At 42.5% G+C, this 17,197-nt stretch overlaps 1 protein-coding gene across 1 annotated transcript in view; it reads right to left on the bottom strand.

Annotated features, from left to right (window-relative positions):
• LOC137438584 (uncharacterized) overlaps positions 1 to 10,166 on the bottom strand; it is a 41,919-nt gene extending 31,753 nt beyond the window's left edge. Inside the window, exons 1-4 of the mRNA XM_078769148.1 lie at positions 10,107 to 10,166; positions 8,223 to 8,370; positions 6,342 to 6,435; positions 3,388 to 3,518 (exon numbers count right to left, since the gene is read on the bottom strand). Of these exons, the coding sequence (XP_078625274.1) occupies positions 3,388 to 3,518; positions 6,342 to 6,435; positions 8,223 to 8,273 (276 nt within the window). The 5' untranslated portion in view covers positions 8,274 to 8,370; positions 10,107 to 10,166. The remainder of the gene's footprint in view (positions 1 to 3,387; positions 3,519 to 6,341; positions 6,436 to 8,222; positions 8,371 to 10,106) is intronic.
• Between the last annotated feature and the right edge of the window lie 7,031 nt (positions 10,167 to 17,197).

Raw genomic sequence — 17,197 nt, 5'->3', positions numbered from 1 at the left:
GAAAAAGTCCATCCGAAGACGTAGCCAAGAGCTGGGTCTTTCCCGTGCGTCAGTGCAAAGAATCTTGATCAAGGATCTTCAGCTGTACCCATACAAGATCCAGATAAAGCATAAACTCACACCAGGTGACATGGCAAAACGTGTTGTGATGTGCCGGTGGTTCGAGAACAAGATCGAAGAGGATCCTGACTTTCTTGATGACGTTTGGTTCAGCGACGAAGCACACTTCTTGCTCTGTGGGCATGTCAATAGCAAGAACAATGTGTTCTGGGGCACAAGCCCCACACGAGGTGCTTCAGAGGCCCTTGCACTCTGTGAAATGCACGGCCTGGGTGGCCATCTCAAAACATGGCATTATCGGACCGTTTTGGTTTGAAGACGCAGACGATGAGGCAGTCACTGTCACAAAGGAGCTTTACATTGTGGTGCTCATCAAGTTCTGGAGGGGACTTGGGAGACGTCGTGGCGTGAATAGAGATGTACAATGGTTCCAACATGATGGGGCAAATCCACATACAGCCAACATCACGATGGAGTGGCTGGACCACCGATTCCCTGATCGGCTGATAAGCAGGCGCCGCGAACCCGAGTGGTCTCCGCATTCACCCGATCTGAACCCCCCAGATTTTTATCTCTGGGGGTTCTTGAAGGACGTGTATGAGAATCGTCCTCAATCCATTTCTGAACTGAAAGTGACCATCACCCAGAAGATTCGTGCCATCAGGAAGGAAAAGTGTGTCAGGATGATTGACAACTTCGCTCGTCGGCTTCAAGTGTGTCTAAGGCGCAAAGGCGGTCATTTGGAACATGTGCTCTAATAAATGTATCCTTTGAGCTGGAGACCTCAAACCTTCAGTTTTTTAATTGTTATCCTATCAGCTTCCAGGAAATGTAATCTTTTTTGGAGCTTCTTGTCTGAGTAATAAATTATTATCATGTTAATGGGTTCCATCTATATTGAGACACCTGTTGTTTGTGCACACGCACGCGCGCACACACACACACACACACACACACACACACACACACACACACACACACACACACACACACACACACACACACACACACACACACACACGCACACACACACACGCACACACACACTGAGATCCCCCTCCCAGTATTATGCTAATGATGTTGCTCAATTAACAAAATATAACCAATTTATATGTGTTGCTTTGCTTAACTGTATCCATTATATTTCCTGTTAAGGAGTTAAGTTACTGTGTTGGCATATTGTTCCTGCTCTAACTGTGGCTCCATTGTATAAAGTTGCCAGCCGTTACTACTCAAACCTACCAATCAGATGAATGCCGACACTTTTATGATCGGCTATCCTTATCTTCGTGTGCTTTTACTGAACTTCAACAATGTTTATCCAAACTACGGACAATGTGTGATCTGGACATAAGCCAGGCATGGTCTCCAGTTGAACCCCCCCTTTTCTTTCTGAACAAAGGATGAGATCAAAGTGTGAGCCGATGAGTCACCCTTTATCTTTCAATCGTGATCGCTATATAAAGCAAACCCTGTTCAGCTCCCTTTTCAGAGCAATTTGCCATCGTGTCGGTCATTTGTGAGCTTCATATGCGACATTGTTCTCCACAAGCTTGTGTACAACGAGTCCAAATAAATATCTCAGTTGCTTCTTTTTCCTGTCTCGAGTTCTAAATCAGACACCGACACCGACACCCACACCGACACCGACACCCACACCGACACCGACACCCACACCGACACCGACACACACACACCGACACACACACACACACACACACACACACACACACACACACACACACACACACACACACACACACACACACACACACACACACACACACACACACACACACACACACACACACACACACACGAGTTTTTGCAATAAAGGTTAATTTCCCCCTCATAGTTTAGTCACACTACAACACGTAGCCTCGCTATAGTTCAGTTATTTCTTAGTAAATGTAAGCATAGTCCTTTTCCTGTGTTAGTTTTGCGTTGAGTAGAATAATGAGAGTTCGGTCCTTCCATTGCTTATACCGCCTCGATACTGTGGCATTGGCGTGAAATGCCACGAGGCAGGCCTGGACAAGTCGATCAAGGCCGAAGGAAGGCGGAGGAGAAGCCGACAGTAAGCGCGAGCCGCCAATCAGGACTCGAAAGGAGTGGCTTAGCACTGCGTCAAAAGGCGTGGTTAGAACATTCGATGCGGACTAAGGGCGTGGCAATAAAACCCTTTGCGCAAAGCCCCCACCCCAGTTATGGGGAGAGGCGCTTGAGAGTGAACAAGTTATGGGAGAGGCGCTTGAGAGTTGAACAAGTTCTGAGGAGAGGTGCGCTGAAAGAAGTAAAACGAGTTTCGAGGGGAGAGGCGCTTGAACAAGTTTGAACACTCAGTTGAGCTTGAGGCGGATCCTCTCTATTGAGTTACGCGAGTGAAAGCGCACCGCTGATTAATAGCGCTGTGAGGAACCACCGAGCCGTGCGAGAGACGCGTATATTTTCCCGCCTGCCTGCTCTGCCTTTGTTCGAGAGACACGCTGCAAGGATCCCTCCCTCCGCCTGCTTGCCTTCACCGAGGGACGTGGTGTGACCGGGGAGGGCCACGCCGGGCGAAGCTGTTCCTGGACGACCAAGCCGGCGCATTCAGTGCCTGAACATTTCCTTTCTTCATTTCCCCCTGTGAGTGTGATCGGCCCGTGTCTGGGAAATAAGCTAAGACTGCTTAAGTTCTGCCCTGTGTCCCTTTTCCTTCTACCAATCACTGTAAATAATAATTATTAAACCTGTGTTCTTCCTTCCATTCGACCGTCTCGTCCCTTCCATCTATTGACTAAGCGTGGTACAAATTATCGCTCTAATCGGGTTCCAATATAAGATAACTGCACGGACCACGTGGTACGCCATCCGCTCGGACGTACTCAAATTACGCGTGGTTCGTGCGAGGCTTGATCCCCGCTTCCGCGGCGGCGTAGGTACTTAGGTACGTGCGAGAATTGTCCCGAAACCCTACCCTGCGCGTCTGCCTGGGAGGGGCGACTCAAGTCTCACGGTTGCGACGACCCAAAGAGGACAACGGGCTTAATCTCCCCTTGGTAAGGGCAGGAGGGTCGCGCGGAAACCATAACACACACACCACACCACACCACACACACACTCTCAGATCCAGATCTTCAAGAAAATTGAATCAATTTTTTCCTTGTCAAACACCCAACCTGTCCACCAAATTTAGTCCGAATCAGGCCTGAACGTTTTTGAGATATCCTGCTCAGACAGACAAATAGGGGTGAAAACAACTGGTGGGAGGTAATAAATTAAAGAAAAATAATTAATCAGCAGAAGTGTTTTTCTCACCATTCACACAACAATTAACAAACTAACCTCGTATTTTTGGGTGTGGTTAAATGATTGTAGGTGAAGCATCACAGGTTCTTTGCTCAGGGAAATGAAGGTGCGGCAAGCAAGGCAACGAATTACAACCAGGCGAGTCCATCCTTCTGGCACCTTGAAGCCTGAGGAAACAAGGATGAAGGATGGGTGGCACAGAGGCAGCACTGAAGTGAAGTACAGATCGGCATTCATTACCATACATGTAAACAATAATGAGGAGTAAAGTGGCATTTCAGCTGAAAATCCTGGATCCACTTTGACCCCCTGTGGACCCCGATTTTTTTTAAATGCGGTGAACAAACTTTAGTCACGACACAACAAATAAAATTTTGTGCCAAATTTGGTCAATCCCATCAGCGGTTTTGGAGAAGAAGTTGTGGGTGTTTACGGACAATCAATGTTTACGGAAGAAGTTGTGGTGCGCGGGAGACGGGGTTTTGCAATCCTGCGTGCATGTGCGTCTGTCCGGGCAGAAACTTTACCATTTTAACTTTTTTGTCATCAAAATTTTCAAAAAGAATAAAAATTATGAGAATATGGAGGTCAAATAAATATGACTGACTGACTGACTGACTGACTGACTACACGCCATCGCATAAGCTCCCCTGACCTTCGTTCCAGATGAGCTAAAAATTAGGAACTGAAGCAATACGGTGTCCAGAAACTGCCGTTCCAAATTCAAACCGTAATAAACAACAATGAAATGAGATGCAATGATGCGTTTTGCGACATGTGAGAACATTTCTCAAAATTTTATTGACTGTCATTTCCAGGCATCTCCTGCGATGTCAAATTTACTACAAATGACGTCTCCACAAGAAAAATCATGTGTGTTGCCAGGTTTAGAGACCAAAACAGCGATTTTAGGTTCTACAAAGCTTCAGGACGACCAATAGAAGACAGCCACTAATCGAGAAAAACCGATTTGTGAGTGGAACAAAGTTTATGGAGCCTCGTAGCATCCTGCAGAGGAGGGGGGCATCTTGAACATGCTCGTGAATCGTTTGTATGTAGTCCCCACAAGTCCATTGAGATCGAGATTATGACCAGTAACAAATCTTGACCACAAAACTGAAGAAATGTTTTCATGTTTCACCCCATTTTTGTTTTTTATCAATCGAAAAGCAAAGTTCATTTTGTCTATGTCTACAGATGTTGGTCTATGATCGAGGAACTACTTAATTTCTATTGAAAGTTATATTTTGAACACTGTAGAACACGAACCTGAGGTTTAATAGTAATGTGACTGAATTTGGCAAATTCTACAGAAATTCATCCTGAGCGCACAGGTGCAGAGAGAAGCAGGGTAAATTTTTTAGTCTGTCTGGCAGTCAACCAAAAATTTTTATCATCCCAAACAGGAAACTTACTGTTCGGGGCATAAGGACACAAACGACAGGTGTGAAGAACCAATTCAACGTGTTAGATAAAGCCTTGTAAAAGATAACGGCGGCACCTTTTTTTTTTTTTTTTAAATAGCATCTTTTTAATAACATATAAAAATAAAATCTCTATTTCAATTTTATTATATACTTTAACACTGTAGAACACAAATCACCTTATTGTCACTATAAAAATCCCTTTTTGCAGTACTTCGTCAAAAGATTAAAGCATTTTATATTACCTTGAGCAATCAAATTTGCCAATCGCAAAACCTGCCCAATCCTTTTTTCTCAAGACTGCATGAGGTAGTCTTCCATGAACCAGTGCGCGGGAGACAGGGTTTTACAATCCTGCATGTGTGTGCGTCTGTCCGGGCCACAACTTTACCATTTGAACTTTTGTCATCAAATTTTTCAAAAAGAATATAAATTATGACAATATGGAGGTCAAATATATATTTTGGTCAAAAACAATGAAATTAAATCGTCAATATTCATCCAATTGACCTGAAATTTTAAAAAAATTGCATATTGGGTCATTGAATAGGTTCACCAATCAAAAGTTAGAGAACCTTTTTAAAAAAAATACCAACAGGTCAAAGGTTGCGCAGGTAACATTGCGCAGGACAACAGGTAACATTGCGCAAAACCAATTTAAATTTTTTTTTTTTACAGTTTCCATCACGTTGAGCATCTTACTACGATTCACCAAATGTATGTCTGTCTGTTCGAAGGTACCGCAACAACGGCTCAACCGATCAAAACGACATTTTGGGTGGGTAATCCTGGGATCTCCAGGAGCAAAATAGGCTATTTCGTTTTTCCAATTTTGGCTTTGGTCTCCAGGATTCTCAGGTTTGGACTCCCGCATAACATTCACGTTCGCATAACATCCATTGTTCTCATTGTGACCTCGGACAAAGACCTTTTATAAGGACACGGGTTGAATCACTGCTCGAGAGAATTCTAACCCATTTCATCTGAAGGAAACACGTATCGGGAGTACATACGACATAGCGATTGTGAACACGATTATCGATCACCATTCACGATCACGATCACAGTGTATCGATCACGATTTGAAACACAATGGAATAATATTTACCGATATGAACAGTGATGTGGCTTTTTTTTTGAAATTCTAAAGATACTGTTTAGATTTTGATGATTTGCGTGTGATATGATTCAACGGATGTTTATATAAATCGTTTAAAATAGAAAAAACCTTCAATTTCTGATATTTTGCCTTATCACTTGGGCTTCCCAATTGAGGCCCCGCCCATGGGGCGGGTACCATTGCTAGTGCGGAATAACAAGACATCTGAATACAAAGCGGATGTGGATGGGCTTTACATTTTCAGATGCTTTCTAATTACAGTTTGAATTTGGAATGGCAATTTGTGAACACACTACTTTTCTGAGGGGAAAAAAAGTTCCGCTGCAAATTTCCAACAATCTGCTGTGATAAATGTGCAATTGCGAGCAAAACCATACCACTGCAAAAAAAAAAAAAGAAACAAAAAGAAAAAAAGAGGGCTCTACAAATATATGACAAAAACTCACCATGGATTTGACTACTGAAGGGCTTCTTATGAGCCTCTTCCCATTCCTTCTGCAACTTGGGCACAATTTCCTGGTTGCGCTTAAACACTTGATGCTGCAAGAAAAATACAAACCACACGGTTTACAAGCAAACCACAAATTATACAAAATTATTTTGAAGTAAAAAAATTAAAATAAAATAAAATATAAAAAAGAACCAACAACAAAAAACCTCAAAAAAAAACTACAACAAATAGTAAAGAGGTAAAATAAACTAACAAAGCATAGAATTGTATATCAACAAATTTAAAATTAAATGAAGAGGCTGTGACAATTTCAAAAGGCCACGAGTTGTACGGTTGAGTAGCACATCTGAAGAAAGCCCAAGCATCACAACTGTTGAGACATAAGACACAAGTCACTTCGTGACAGACCGTTATGCCTCCACCCACATTATTACACAAACTTATACCAAGTTTGATTTAAATCCCTGCAGCTGTTCTCAAGTACCACATTTTTATCTGACGTACCCTCTGCCCTTTGACCCCATTCATCTCAGAACTTTATCTTCACATCATTATACATACATGGACCATGTTTGTCTTGGATCCCTTCAGCTGTTCTTCAGTTATCACAGTTACAAAAATCTATCATGGACGCACAACCCAAAAACATAATGCCTCCGGCGACTTCGACAGAGGTATAAAAAGTGAAGCCACCAGGAGATTGTTAGACCATGGTGATTTTGTAAGGATGGAAGGCATGGCCAGAAATTAAAACCAAGAATAAAATATTTTGGTTTTAAATGTTGAAAGCAATATATTAAAAATTGATACGTTGGCTTAGTGGGATACATGGAAGAGTCTTGAGAACTAGAACACCCATGTGATCAGATTTCCAAGCTTTAACCATGAGCCAGGCTGCCAACTGAGCTCCGCACAAATTGGAAGGGCTCGAGTCAAGACAAGTATTGGCTGACAGACAACAATGATGCAAGCAAGTCATAATAGTATGAACCAAAGCTCAAGTCAATCTGTGATTGAAGCTCAAGCAGATTTGTACAGATGGAAGTAAACAGGTTTAAATATCTAAGTAACATACAAAAAAAAGAAAAGGGTTGGATTCCCAACATGACAGGGATTTGAAAACAAGCAGAGATAATGTGCTGATCCCAGATTTTCACTATCAGGGACTGAAGCCTTTTTAAAATGAATGAGGGACAAAGGACGAGCAATGAGTGAGAAAGGTTCAATGGCCAAACGTATCTGAGCACTGCATCATCACAAACAATCAACGCCAATATTGAAATTCCATTAAGTGGTTCGACGTGGCTGACGACAAAAAGGAAAAGTAAACCAAAAACACTGGGGAGCATCGACAGCCTGATCAAGTGCATCTGACGATTTACCAGTTTCCAAAGATGTAGGATCTCGGATAAAATTTAAACCGTTCAAGAACAGATCCAGGTAAACCAAAAATGAGACTGAAGATGCTCAAGAGAACATACTGGTCAAATCTGCACAACAGGCATGAGATCCCCAGAAGTATTACCTGAATACAAGAAAAGGGCAATTTGTAAACCCTTTGAAGTTTTGTAAACCTAAAATTTGTAAACCCTAAACCCTTTGGTGCTTACAAACCTTAATATCACAAAGAACACAAACGTATCCTCACTTTTTTACTTTTCTTCTTCTAACTTTTCCTTGTATGAAAGATAAGGACTGATTGCTAGAAAATGGAGATCAGAGTAAAAATTTCAGTGCTTCAACTTTAATTTTTTTGCAAATGTAAATCAAACAACTGTTGTTGTTTTTTTTTAACCAAAATCAAACTTTTTCAAAGACCACTTATTATGTTTTGGTGGGTAAAGGAGGGGAGGGTGGAGAGGACAAACTGCCTCACATCCAGGAAGGTTGAGAGATGAGGATCCGTTCGGTACATCTTGTCCACCATTTTGAGTGTGTCCCGGTGCACCGTGCCCTGCAAGTGCTCGTCTATCCATTCTTTGTTAAACGTTGAAAACTTGCATGGTGCGCAGCTGTATTTGTACCTGACAATAAAAAACAAGAATTTAGATAAGCTCTCTCACCTCACAAAGGTCACAAGTGGCAGACTAAATGTTAAACAATGAAATTATGCAATTAATTGCTCACAATTGTAACAAGACAACAAAATAGAATTAAACCCATATCTGAAGGAAGCGGTGCAGGTTGGCATTTTTAATATAAAATAAGGAAAACCTAAAGGCAGTCAGCCTAAAATTTAAAGATCTAACGATATAAAATTTAAATCAGGTCAGTCTTTTGGGACTGCCACTTGTAACATGCAACCCAGTGCTACCTGCCGCATCGCATGGTCACGTCGTCAGCGACTAAACAGACAGCCATCACTGGGTTTGCTAGTGGGATGGGTAACTGACATCCTGCCAGGACAAAAAACCAACACCTGGCAAAGGGCGAATGAGCTCCCGCAGGGAGACAATGGCCATCTAATAAGGATATGGTGTCTCCAAAACTAGCGCTTCCAGGGAAGCAGTACTCAACTGAACTGACTGGACAACTTTAAAGTAGGTCAGTTGTTAGATAAATGAAATATTCCATAATCCTAATCCATAAATATTTGTGGACGTGAAAGTCAACGTCGTTTCGGAGCTGAAAACAATATGGCGGCCTATGGCGGCCATTTTGTGATGGATCGGGTTGGAATGCAATAGCAACCTACCTTGTGTGGTAAGGGTTAAACATTCTATGTTTGATCAAAATCTGTTAATATTTGTGGACGCTAGTGTTAACTTCGTTTTCATGACCAAAAACAAAATGGTCGCCTAAGTCCGCCATTTTTCAACGGATCAGGCTGAAATGTAATACCAACCTGGTCCTTGGGGTAAGGATGCTGTATGTCAAGTTTGATCAGAATCGGTTGATATTTGTGGACGCTGGAGTGTCAACGTCGAAAAGTTAACGGACGACAGACGACGACGAGACGCTGCAGGGTTCAGTATGTGATGAACTCAACTGGACGGTAGTTCAGTTGAGTTTAAAAAAAACAAAAAACACCCATCTGCTTTGAACGGGTGGTTTATCCACCCTCCATGTTTTTAAATGCCGAACATCAAGGCTGTGGAACACACCATTTTAAAAGTCTTTGGTACGACTCGGCCGGTGTGGGAATCAAACTGCTGATTTCCCAGACAGAGAAGCTTGAATCAATAACCCCAGTGTCTAACTGTTGATTTAAGTTGAAGTATACAGTTGTTAGGTCCCAGAACAGTGCAACAAATCATGAAAGTCTGAATTATGTCAGGGATGTTTGTCGGCATTCGATTATGGAGGTTTCTTATTGAAGTTATCCAGAGGGAAAAAGCCAAGATACACATTTATTGGATCTCACCAGGATCAGTAACACTTTGGATAAAATGAGTTTCTCATGATGGGGGAGTTGATACTGCATTATTATTCAATAGTCTTGTGGATCTGTTCGCCATTCCTGCTATGCTAACTTCTGACCCTATTACATAGCATTTACATTAACAATAACCCTGGTACAGTCAAAAAAAATAAAAAATAAAATTCCTGATCGACAAGGGTAAAGCTAAATTCCAGCAACCATCCCCCACCCCATTCGACCAATCAGCTTTGCTGATGGAAAATCTAAGTGAAATCTTCAGCTTCAGCAACATGGTCAAATGTGGTTAATGATACACATCATTAACTTGCCATCACCGCTGCAAATATTACAACTTAGATTATTCTAAAAGCACGAAAAATAAAATAAAAATAAACCTACTGGAAGTGCAGCCATTGCTCTTTGGGTGAACGAGCCGGAAATGGTTCAAAGTCTGCAAAAGAAAACATGTAAACATCAACAACTAGAATGGCACTCGGGAAAGCGCATACATCCACCAGGCTGAACAGTCTACGCTTTGTAACCCAACGATAGGCCAGATCTGTTGACCGAAACCAGAATCGAAATTGCTTGTTCTCGTGAACAACAATCAACCCAACTAATCACCAACTTTTGCCACAATTCATCCATATCACTTGTAAAAATTGAAAAATTATCGTATCCAGATTTTCACCAAAATGAGATCAGTCCTTGTCACACATCCAACCTGTCCACCAAGTTTAGTCGGCATCCATCCACAACTTTGACATATCCTCTTCACAGACACAGACAAACAAACAAGCCAAACAGACAGGGGTGAAAACAATCTTCGTCTACCTTCTGTGGCAGAGGTAATGAAACAACACCAAAAGGTTATTACGAAAATAAAATAAAGTTAAACAAGCGTTACGCCTAGGTCCCCCGTCGGTGAAGTGCTGCGAGTTGAAAAAGTGGAAGACGCAAGGCGGCTATCTTGGATTTTGACGTGGCAACCCAATTTTCAATAGCGTTCTTCCTTATGCCTAGATACACCCACACACCAGATTAGAAGTTGGTACTTCGCTTATTTTTCAAGATATTCCACTCACAAGGTTCAGACATACATGGTGTAGGCCATCTTGGATTTTTATGTGGCGACCCAATTTTCAATAGCGTTCTTCCTTATGCCGAGATACACCCACGCACAAAATTAGAAGTTGGTACTTCGCTTATTTTTCAAGATATTCATCTCACAAGGTTCAGACATACATGGCGGTGGCCATCTTGGATTTTGACAAGGCGACCCAATTTTCAATGGCGTTATTCCTTGTGCCTAGATACACCCACACACCAGATTATAAGTTGGTACTTCGCTTATTTTTCAAGATATTTCGCTCAAGGTTCAGACATACATATGGTGGCGGCCATCTTGGATTTTGACGGAGACCCAATTTTCAACAGCGTTCTTCCTTGTGTCTAGATACACCCACACACCAGATTAGAAGTTGGTACTTCGCTTATTTTTCAAGATATTCAGCTCACAAGGTTCAGACATACATGGCATCAGACATACATGGTGGCGGCCATCTTGGATTTTGACGTGGGTTGCATCCTTCGCTTACGCATGCACGCACGGACGGACGGACAGAGGGGAAAGCCATAGTCCCCCTTTCGCTCCGCGGTGCGACGGGGGACAACAAGTACAGATACATTCAAAGTACACCTCCCCAGATATGGTGTGAGGAATGAAGAAGGTGAAAGAATTATGGAGTTTGCTGATGGAGCTGGTTTGTTGATTTGTAATACTCGGTTCCAGGAAGCAGACAATAAGCTTATTACATACACGTGAGGTGGGTCGACGACAACCGTTGACTACCTTATGGTGCGTAGGCGAGATAGGAGGCACCTCCGGGACACAAAGGTGATCCCGGGGGAGGAGGCTGTTTCACATCACAGCACCACTTGGTGGTCTGCGACAGAAGGGTGAAAGGTGCGAGGAGAGCTCGGCGGGTGAAGTACCAACCGAGAATTAAGGTGTTGAGGTTGAAAGAGGTGACAGTGTGGGAGGCAATAAAGGAGACGCTGAGTATGGTCGAGGATGATGTGGTTGAGCTTGAAAGTGGTTGGATGTCAATGAAAGATAGTCTGTTGGGAGCCGTTGGGTGAGTTATGTGGATGGACAAAAGGACCACCGAGGCACTCGGAAACATGGGGGTGGGATGATGATGTTGGAAAGAGGATAGACGAGAAGAGGAAGAAGTTCAAGGAGTGGCAGAAGGCGAAGGGTACGGGGGCAGAAATGGCAGAGCATGAAAGTTATAAGGCAGCCAAGAAGGCTGCAAAGAAAGAGGGGGCAAAGGCGCAGGAGGCATATAGGAAAATGTTCGGAGAACACTTGGATTCGGAAGACGGTCAGAGAGCTGAATATTCAGGATTGCAAAGCAAATAGCCAAAGAGAAAAGTGCTGAGATGCCTGCGTGCATTTCGCGTGATACGAAGAGTAGAAAAGCGGGAGGGCCGATGAGAGCTGTGGGAGACATGTTGAAGGCAGCGGGAAGTTGGAGTGTGAATAGAACGACAGATCTGCAATCTGGTGGTGAAAGAAGGCCACATTCCAGTGGATTGGGAACCGAGTACCCTCGTCCTTCTATACATGAGGAAAGGTGACCCTCTGGACTGTGGCTTGTATGGAACAATAAAGTTATGAGAGCATGGAATGAATGTACTGGAAAGGGTGTTGGAGAGGAGGATCAGGAAGAAAGTTAAGATCGACGAAATGCAGTTTGGATTTACAGTGCATTCAGAAAGTATTCAGACCCCTTCACTTTTTTCACATTTTGTTATGTTGCACCCTGATGCTGAAATCATTTAAGGGTGTAGTACTGGTGAAAAATTGAGAAAACGATATAGGTACCTTTGAGAGGCCTTTACACAAAAACAAAGTCAAGTTAATATCTAATTTTCAGTTTTTCTTGAAAGATATAATCTTGGCTTTAACTCAGACCAGTTTCAACGCTTCTTTGTCACATTACATGCATATCATTTGCATAAATTAGACCGTCAATAAAAAACAAGGAAATACAAAGAACACATTTCTACTTCTATCTTCTATGTCACCTATCATTCTTTTCACACAAAACTTGGTACATGTATTATACATGTGTTACTCTACGACCTGATGAGGATTTTGTGCAATTATGTCACAATTACCAGATAAAACTTGGTTGTCCTTCAATAAATCCACAATGGCTACTCCTATAAACAAAAGCCTTCATCATTTTAAAGGAAGTGATATTCTGAATATCCTGTCCAAATTTCAGCCCAAAAGAATGATGCAAATTAAAGTTATAACAAATTTCATGCATGCAAAATATTATATTGAATTGAATTGAAATTTGAATTTTTCAATATTTAGGGGTACTTCTATGACCTCTAATAGCATGATTCTTGTTTATAAGACTATAAGGAAACTGTTCAGCTAATAAAATAAAATAAAAAATAAAATAAATCACCTGTTCACCAGTACTACACCCTTAAATTCATTTTTTCCCTCCTAGTCAGTCACACCACAACATGTAGCCTCGTATAAAACCACCTTTAGAGGCCATTTTTCCCCGCAAGCGGGGGTTGGCCTTTTTCGGGAACTGTGGTTGTTGTTGTTTTTCGGTCCCCTTTTTGAAATCCTCAATTTGAGCCTTGTATGAGATCAGTTATTTCTTAATAAGTGTAAGCATAGACCTTTCCTATGGGTAGTTTTGCGTTGAGTAGATTAATGAGTTAGGTCCTTCCAATGCTTTATGCCGCCTCGATGCTTTGGTTTTTGGCGCAAACTACCACGAGGCCGGCCTGACAAGTCGAGGAAGGCCGAAGGAAGGCGGAGGAGCCGACGGTAAGCGCGAGCCGCCAATCAGGGCTCGAGGGGAGTGGCTTACGACTGTGGCAAAGGCGTGGTTTGGAACATTCGATGCGGGCTTAGGGCGTGGCAATATAACCCTTTGCGCAAAGCCCCCACCTCAGTTTTGAGGGGAGAGGCACTTGAACAAGTTCACAGTTTTGAGGGGAGAGGCGCTTGAACAAGTTCACAGTTTTGAGGGGAGAGGCGCTTGAACAAGTTCACAGTTTTGAGGGGAGGTGCTTGAACAAGTTCACAATTTTGAGGGGAGAGGCGCTTGAACAAGTTCACAGTTTTGAGGAGAGGCGCTTGAACAAGTTACGAGCCGGGGTCCTCTGTTGAACAGTTCTGAGAGTGCGTGTATTGAATTGAGTTACAAGATAAACGCTCGGTTGAGCTTGAGGCAAAGCCTCCATTGAGTTACGAGGGTAAAAGCGCGCCGTTGATTAATCGCGCTGTGAGGAACCGCCGAGCCGGGCGAGAGACGCGCATATTCGCCTGCCTGCCTTTGTTCGAGAAACGTGCCGCAAGGATCCCTCCCGCCTGCCTGCCTGCCTTCATGGAGGGACAGGCTGTGACCGCGGGGGGCCACGCCGGGCGAGCTGTTCCTGAACAACGGAGCCGGCGCGTTCAGCGCATGAACATTTCCATCTTTCATTCCCCCTGAGTGTGAACGGGCCCATCGTCTGGGAAATAAGCTACGACTGTATAAGATCTGCCCTGTGTCTCTGCTTCTACCAATCATTGCAAATAATAATTATTAAACGTGTTATTTCTTTGATTGACCGTTTCGTCCCTTCCATCCATTGACTAAGCGTGGTACGAATTATATCGCTCTAATCGGGTTCCAATACCAGGTAACCACGTGCACGGACCACGTGGTACGCCATCCGCTCGGACGTACTCAAATTACGCGTGGTTCGTGCGAGACTTGATCCCCGCTTCCGCCGCGGCGTAGGTACTGAGGTACGTGCGAGAATTGTCCCGAAACCCTGTCCTGCGTCTGCCCGGGAGTGGCGACAAGTCTCGCAGTTGCGTCGACCCAAAAAGAACAAGGAGTTAATCTCCCCTTGGTAAGGGAAGGAGGGTCGCGCGAAAACCGTAACTATATACAGTGGAACCTTGACTTACGAGTGCACCAACTTACGAGTTTTCCGAGATACGAGCCGTCGCTCGGGCGGTTTATTGCTTTGAGATGCGAGCCGAGATCCGAGTTACGAGCTTACGCCACCCACCACCAGGTGGGTTCCGGTCACGTGGTTATCTTGCCGTGCAAGCATATCTGCCGTATATCGCTGCTGTTTTGTTTTCGCATTTTGGTTATTTTGGAGCTTACGCCACCCGCCATCAGGTGGGTTCCGGTCACGTGGTTATCTTGCCGTGCAAGCATATCTGCCGTATATCGCTGCTGTTTTGTTTTCGCATTTTGGTTATTTTGTAAAATTTCTTAGTTTTAACCATGGGTCCTAAGTAATTGAGTGCCAAGGGCAGTACTGAGAAGAAGAAGAGGATGATGTGCTTGGATATAAAACACGCAATCGTCGAAAAACATGAGCGAGGTGTGCGTGTTGTCGACTTGGTGAGGCAGCAAGCTCGGATGTGAAGGCAGCTGAAGATTTTATTATAACTTTTGCCGAACTGATAGAAGCCGAACGATACATCCCCCAGCAAATCTTCAACTGTGACGAGACAGGGCTCTTCTGGAAAAAGATGCCGAGGAGGACGTATATAACGGCAGAGGAGAAGAGCATGCCAGGCCACAACCTGTTCAGAGTGCCGGCGATAGCTCGCCTTCTCTTTGTGGAAAACACGGTGAGATCCTTAACATCCAACAACTAATGGGACGCAAACGGGGCGCCCAGTTTAGCAGTACACACATTGATGAATCACCCTGCCTGTGATTCACCCATGACAGGTTATAGCTGGGTCGGGATTCAAACCCAGGCTGGACAGTTTAGAGTCAAGTGTGCGTACCTCCAGTCCAGGCCATCCTGCCAACTTGTATGCTGCATACAGGTGAAATATAAAGCGCGAGATATTTTTATATATACTGTATATTTAAAAAAAAATTGGTGTGGTTTTTGGCGGGCTGGAACGGATTAATAGCATTTCAATGCATTTCAATGGGGAAATTTGATTTGAGAAACGAGCAATTTGAGTTACGAGCTCGGTCACGGAACGAATTAAACTCGTAAGTCAAGGTTCCACTGTATATATATATATATATATATATATATATATATATATATATATATATATATATATATATATACATATAGTATATATATATAGTATAGTATATAGTATATATATAGTATAGTATATAGTATATATATAGTATAATATATATATATATATATATATATAACCAGTCATCCCTCGTTTATCGCGGGGGTTACGTTCCAGAACCCCCCCCCCGTGATAGGTGAAAATCCACGAAGTAGAAACCATATATTAATTTTATTATTTTTATATATTTTAAGCCTTTAAAAACCCTCCCCATACTCTTATAAACCTTTCCCACGCTCTTATGAACCCTTTCTACACTCTTAAACACACTTTTGAGACCCATCCTTAGTCCTTACGTATTAGAAAAATATTTGTACGTGTATATATAGCTGCACAGTACATTGATGCAAGTTCTTTAATAATTGCAATTAATTAACAAACAAACATACACATATGATCATGGAACCTACACAAGTACAGTAAAACAAAGTATTTACATTGATGCAAATTGTGTTTTTGAAAGCAAAAGGCAATAATTGACAAAAGTGCCTTTAATCAAACCTGAGGCCTAAGCATACAGAAGTCTTCATGAGCTATTCAAAATAGAGATGATGATTAATTTTGAAAATTAATAAAAAATGCATTAGCTTCCTCTTGCATATGCAGCAGCTTCCTGATGGTTAATTTGTAGGAAGCAGTGGGAGGTGGAGAGGAGGTGAGGAGGGTGGTTATTCCTGATCTGATGCAGTGATGAAGCAGATATCTCATCTGTATCAAAAGGTAATGACCGAAAAATCCCATCCTCCACAACCTCGGTCATTCATGTTACTCAGCGACTTAATTTAATTGCAGCTTTAGACAACCTCACCGAAATCGTCATCATGATCATGTGTCTCTAAGTTGTAAACATAAGTTATTGTAAATTAGAGGTTACCCAAAGTATGATGACTGAAAACCATATTGATCATTAAACTGCAGGACACAGTTTGGCATCAACCTTGCAAATTACTTAAAGTAGCGAAGAACCGTCCAAGAACCCTCCTTCCGGATGGGTTAATTACCCCCAGAATCATGGACAAGTTAATTACCCCCAGAATACGGGACTTTCAAAATGCGCGATTCTTTGTCTACTCATTTATAATGCGTATTTTATTTCGATTTACTGTAATATTCTTTTAATATAGGTTTTAATTAATGTGTTATATTTTTATTTATATTATTATTAATTTTTTTAGGCTAGAAAATGCTTATTTTACCGCAAAAATAATTAAAATCTAAAAAAATAAAAATACCTATAGGCCGCAGAATCCCGCGATATAATGAAAAATCCGATATATAATTTTACATATACTCGCGAGAAAACCCCACGATGTACCGAAGCCACGAAAAGTAA

Source organism: Myxine glutinosa, unplaced genomic scaffold (genome assembly GCF_964187855.1).
Source record: "Myxine glutinosa unplaced genomic scaffold, kmMyxGlut1.1 SCAFFOLD_1438, whole genome shotgun sequence".
In the NCBI taxonomy this organism is placed as follows: Eukaryota; Metazoa; Chordata; class Myxini; order Myxiniformes; family Myxinidae; genus Myxine; species Myxine glutinosa.
The sequence above is the reverse complement of the archived record's forward strand: the minus strand, read 5'-3'. Positions and strand labels throughout refer to the sequence as shown.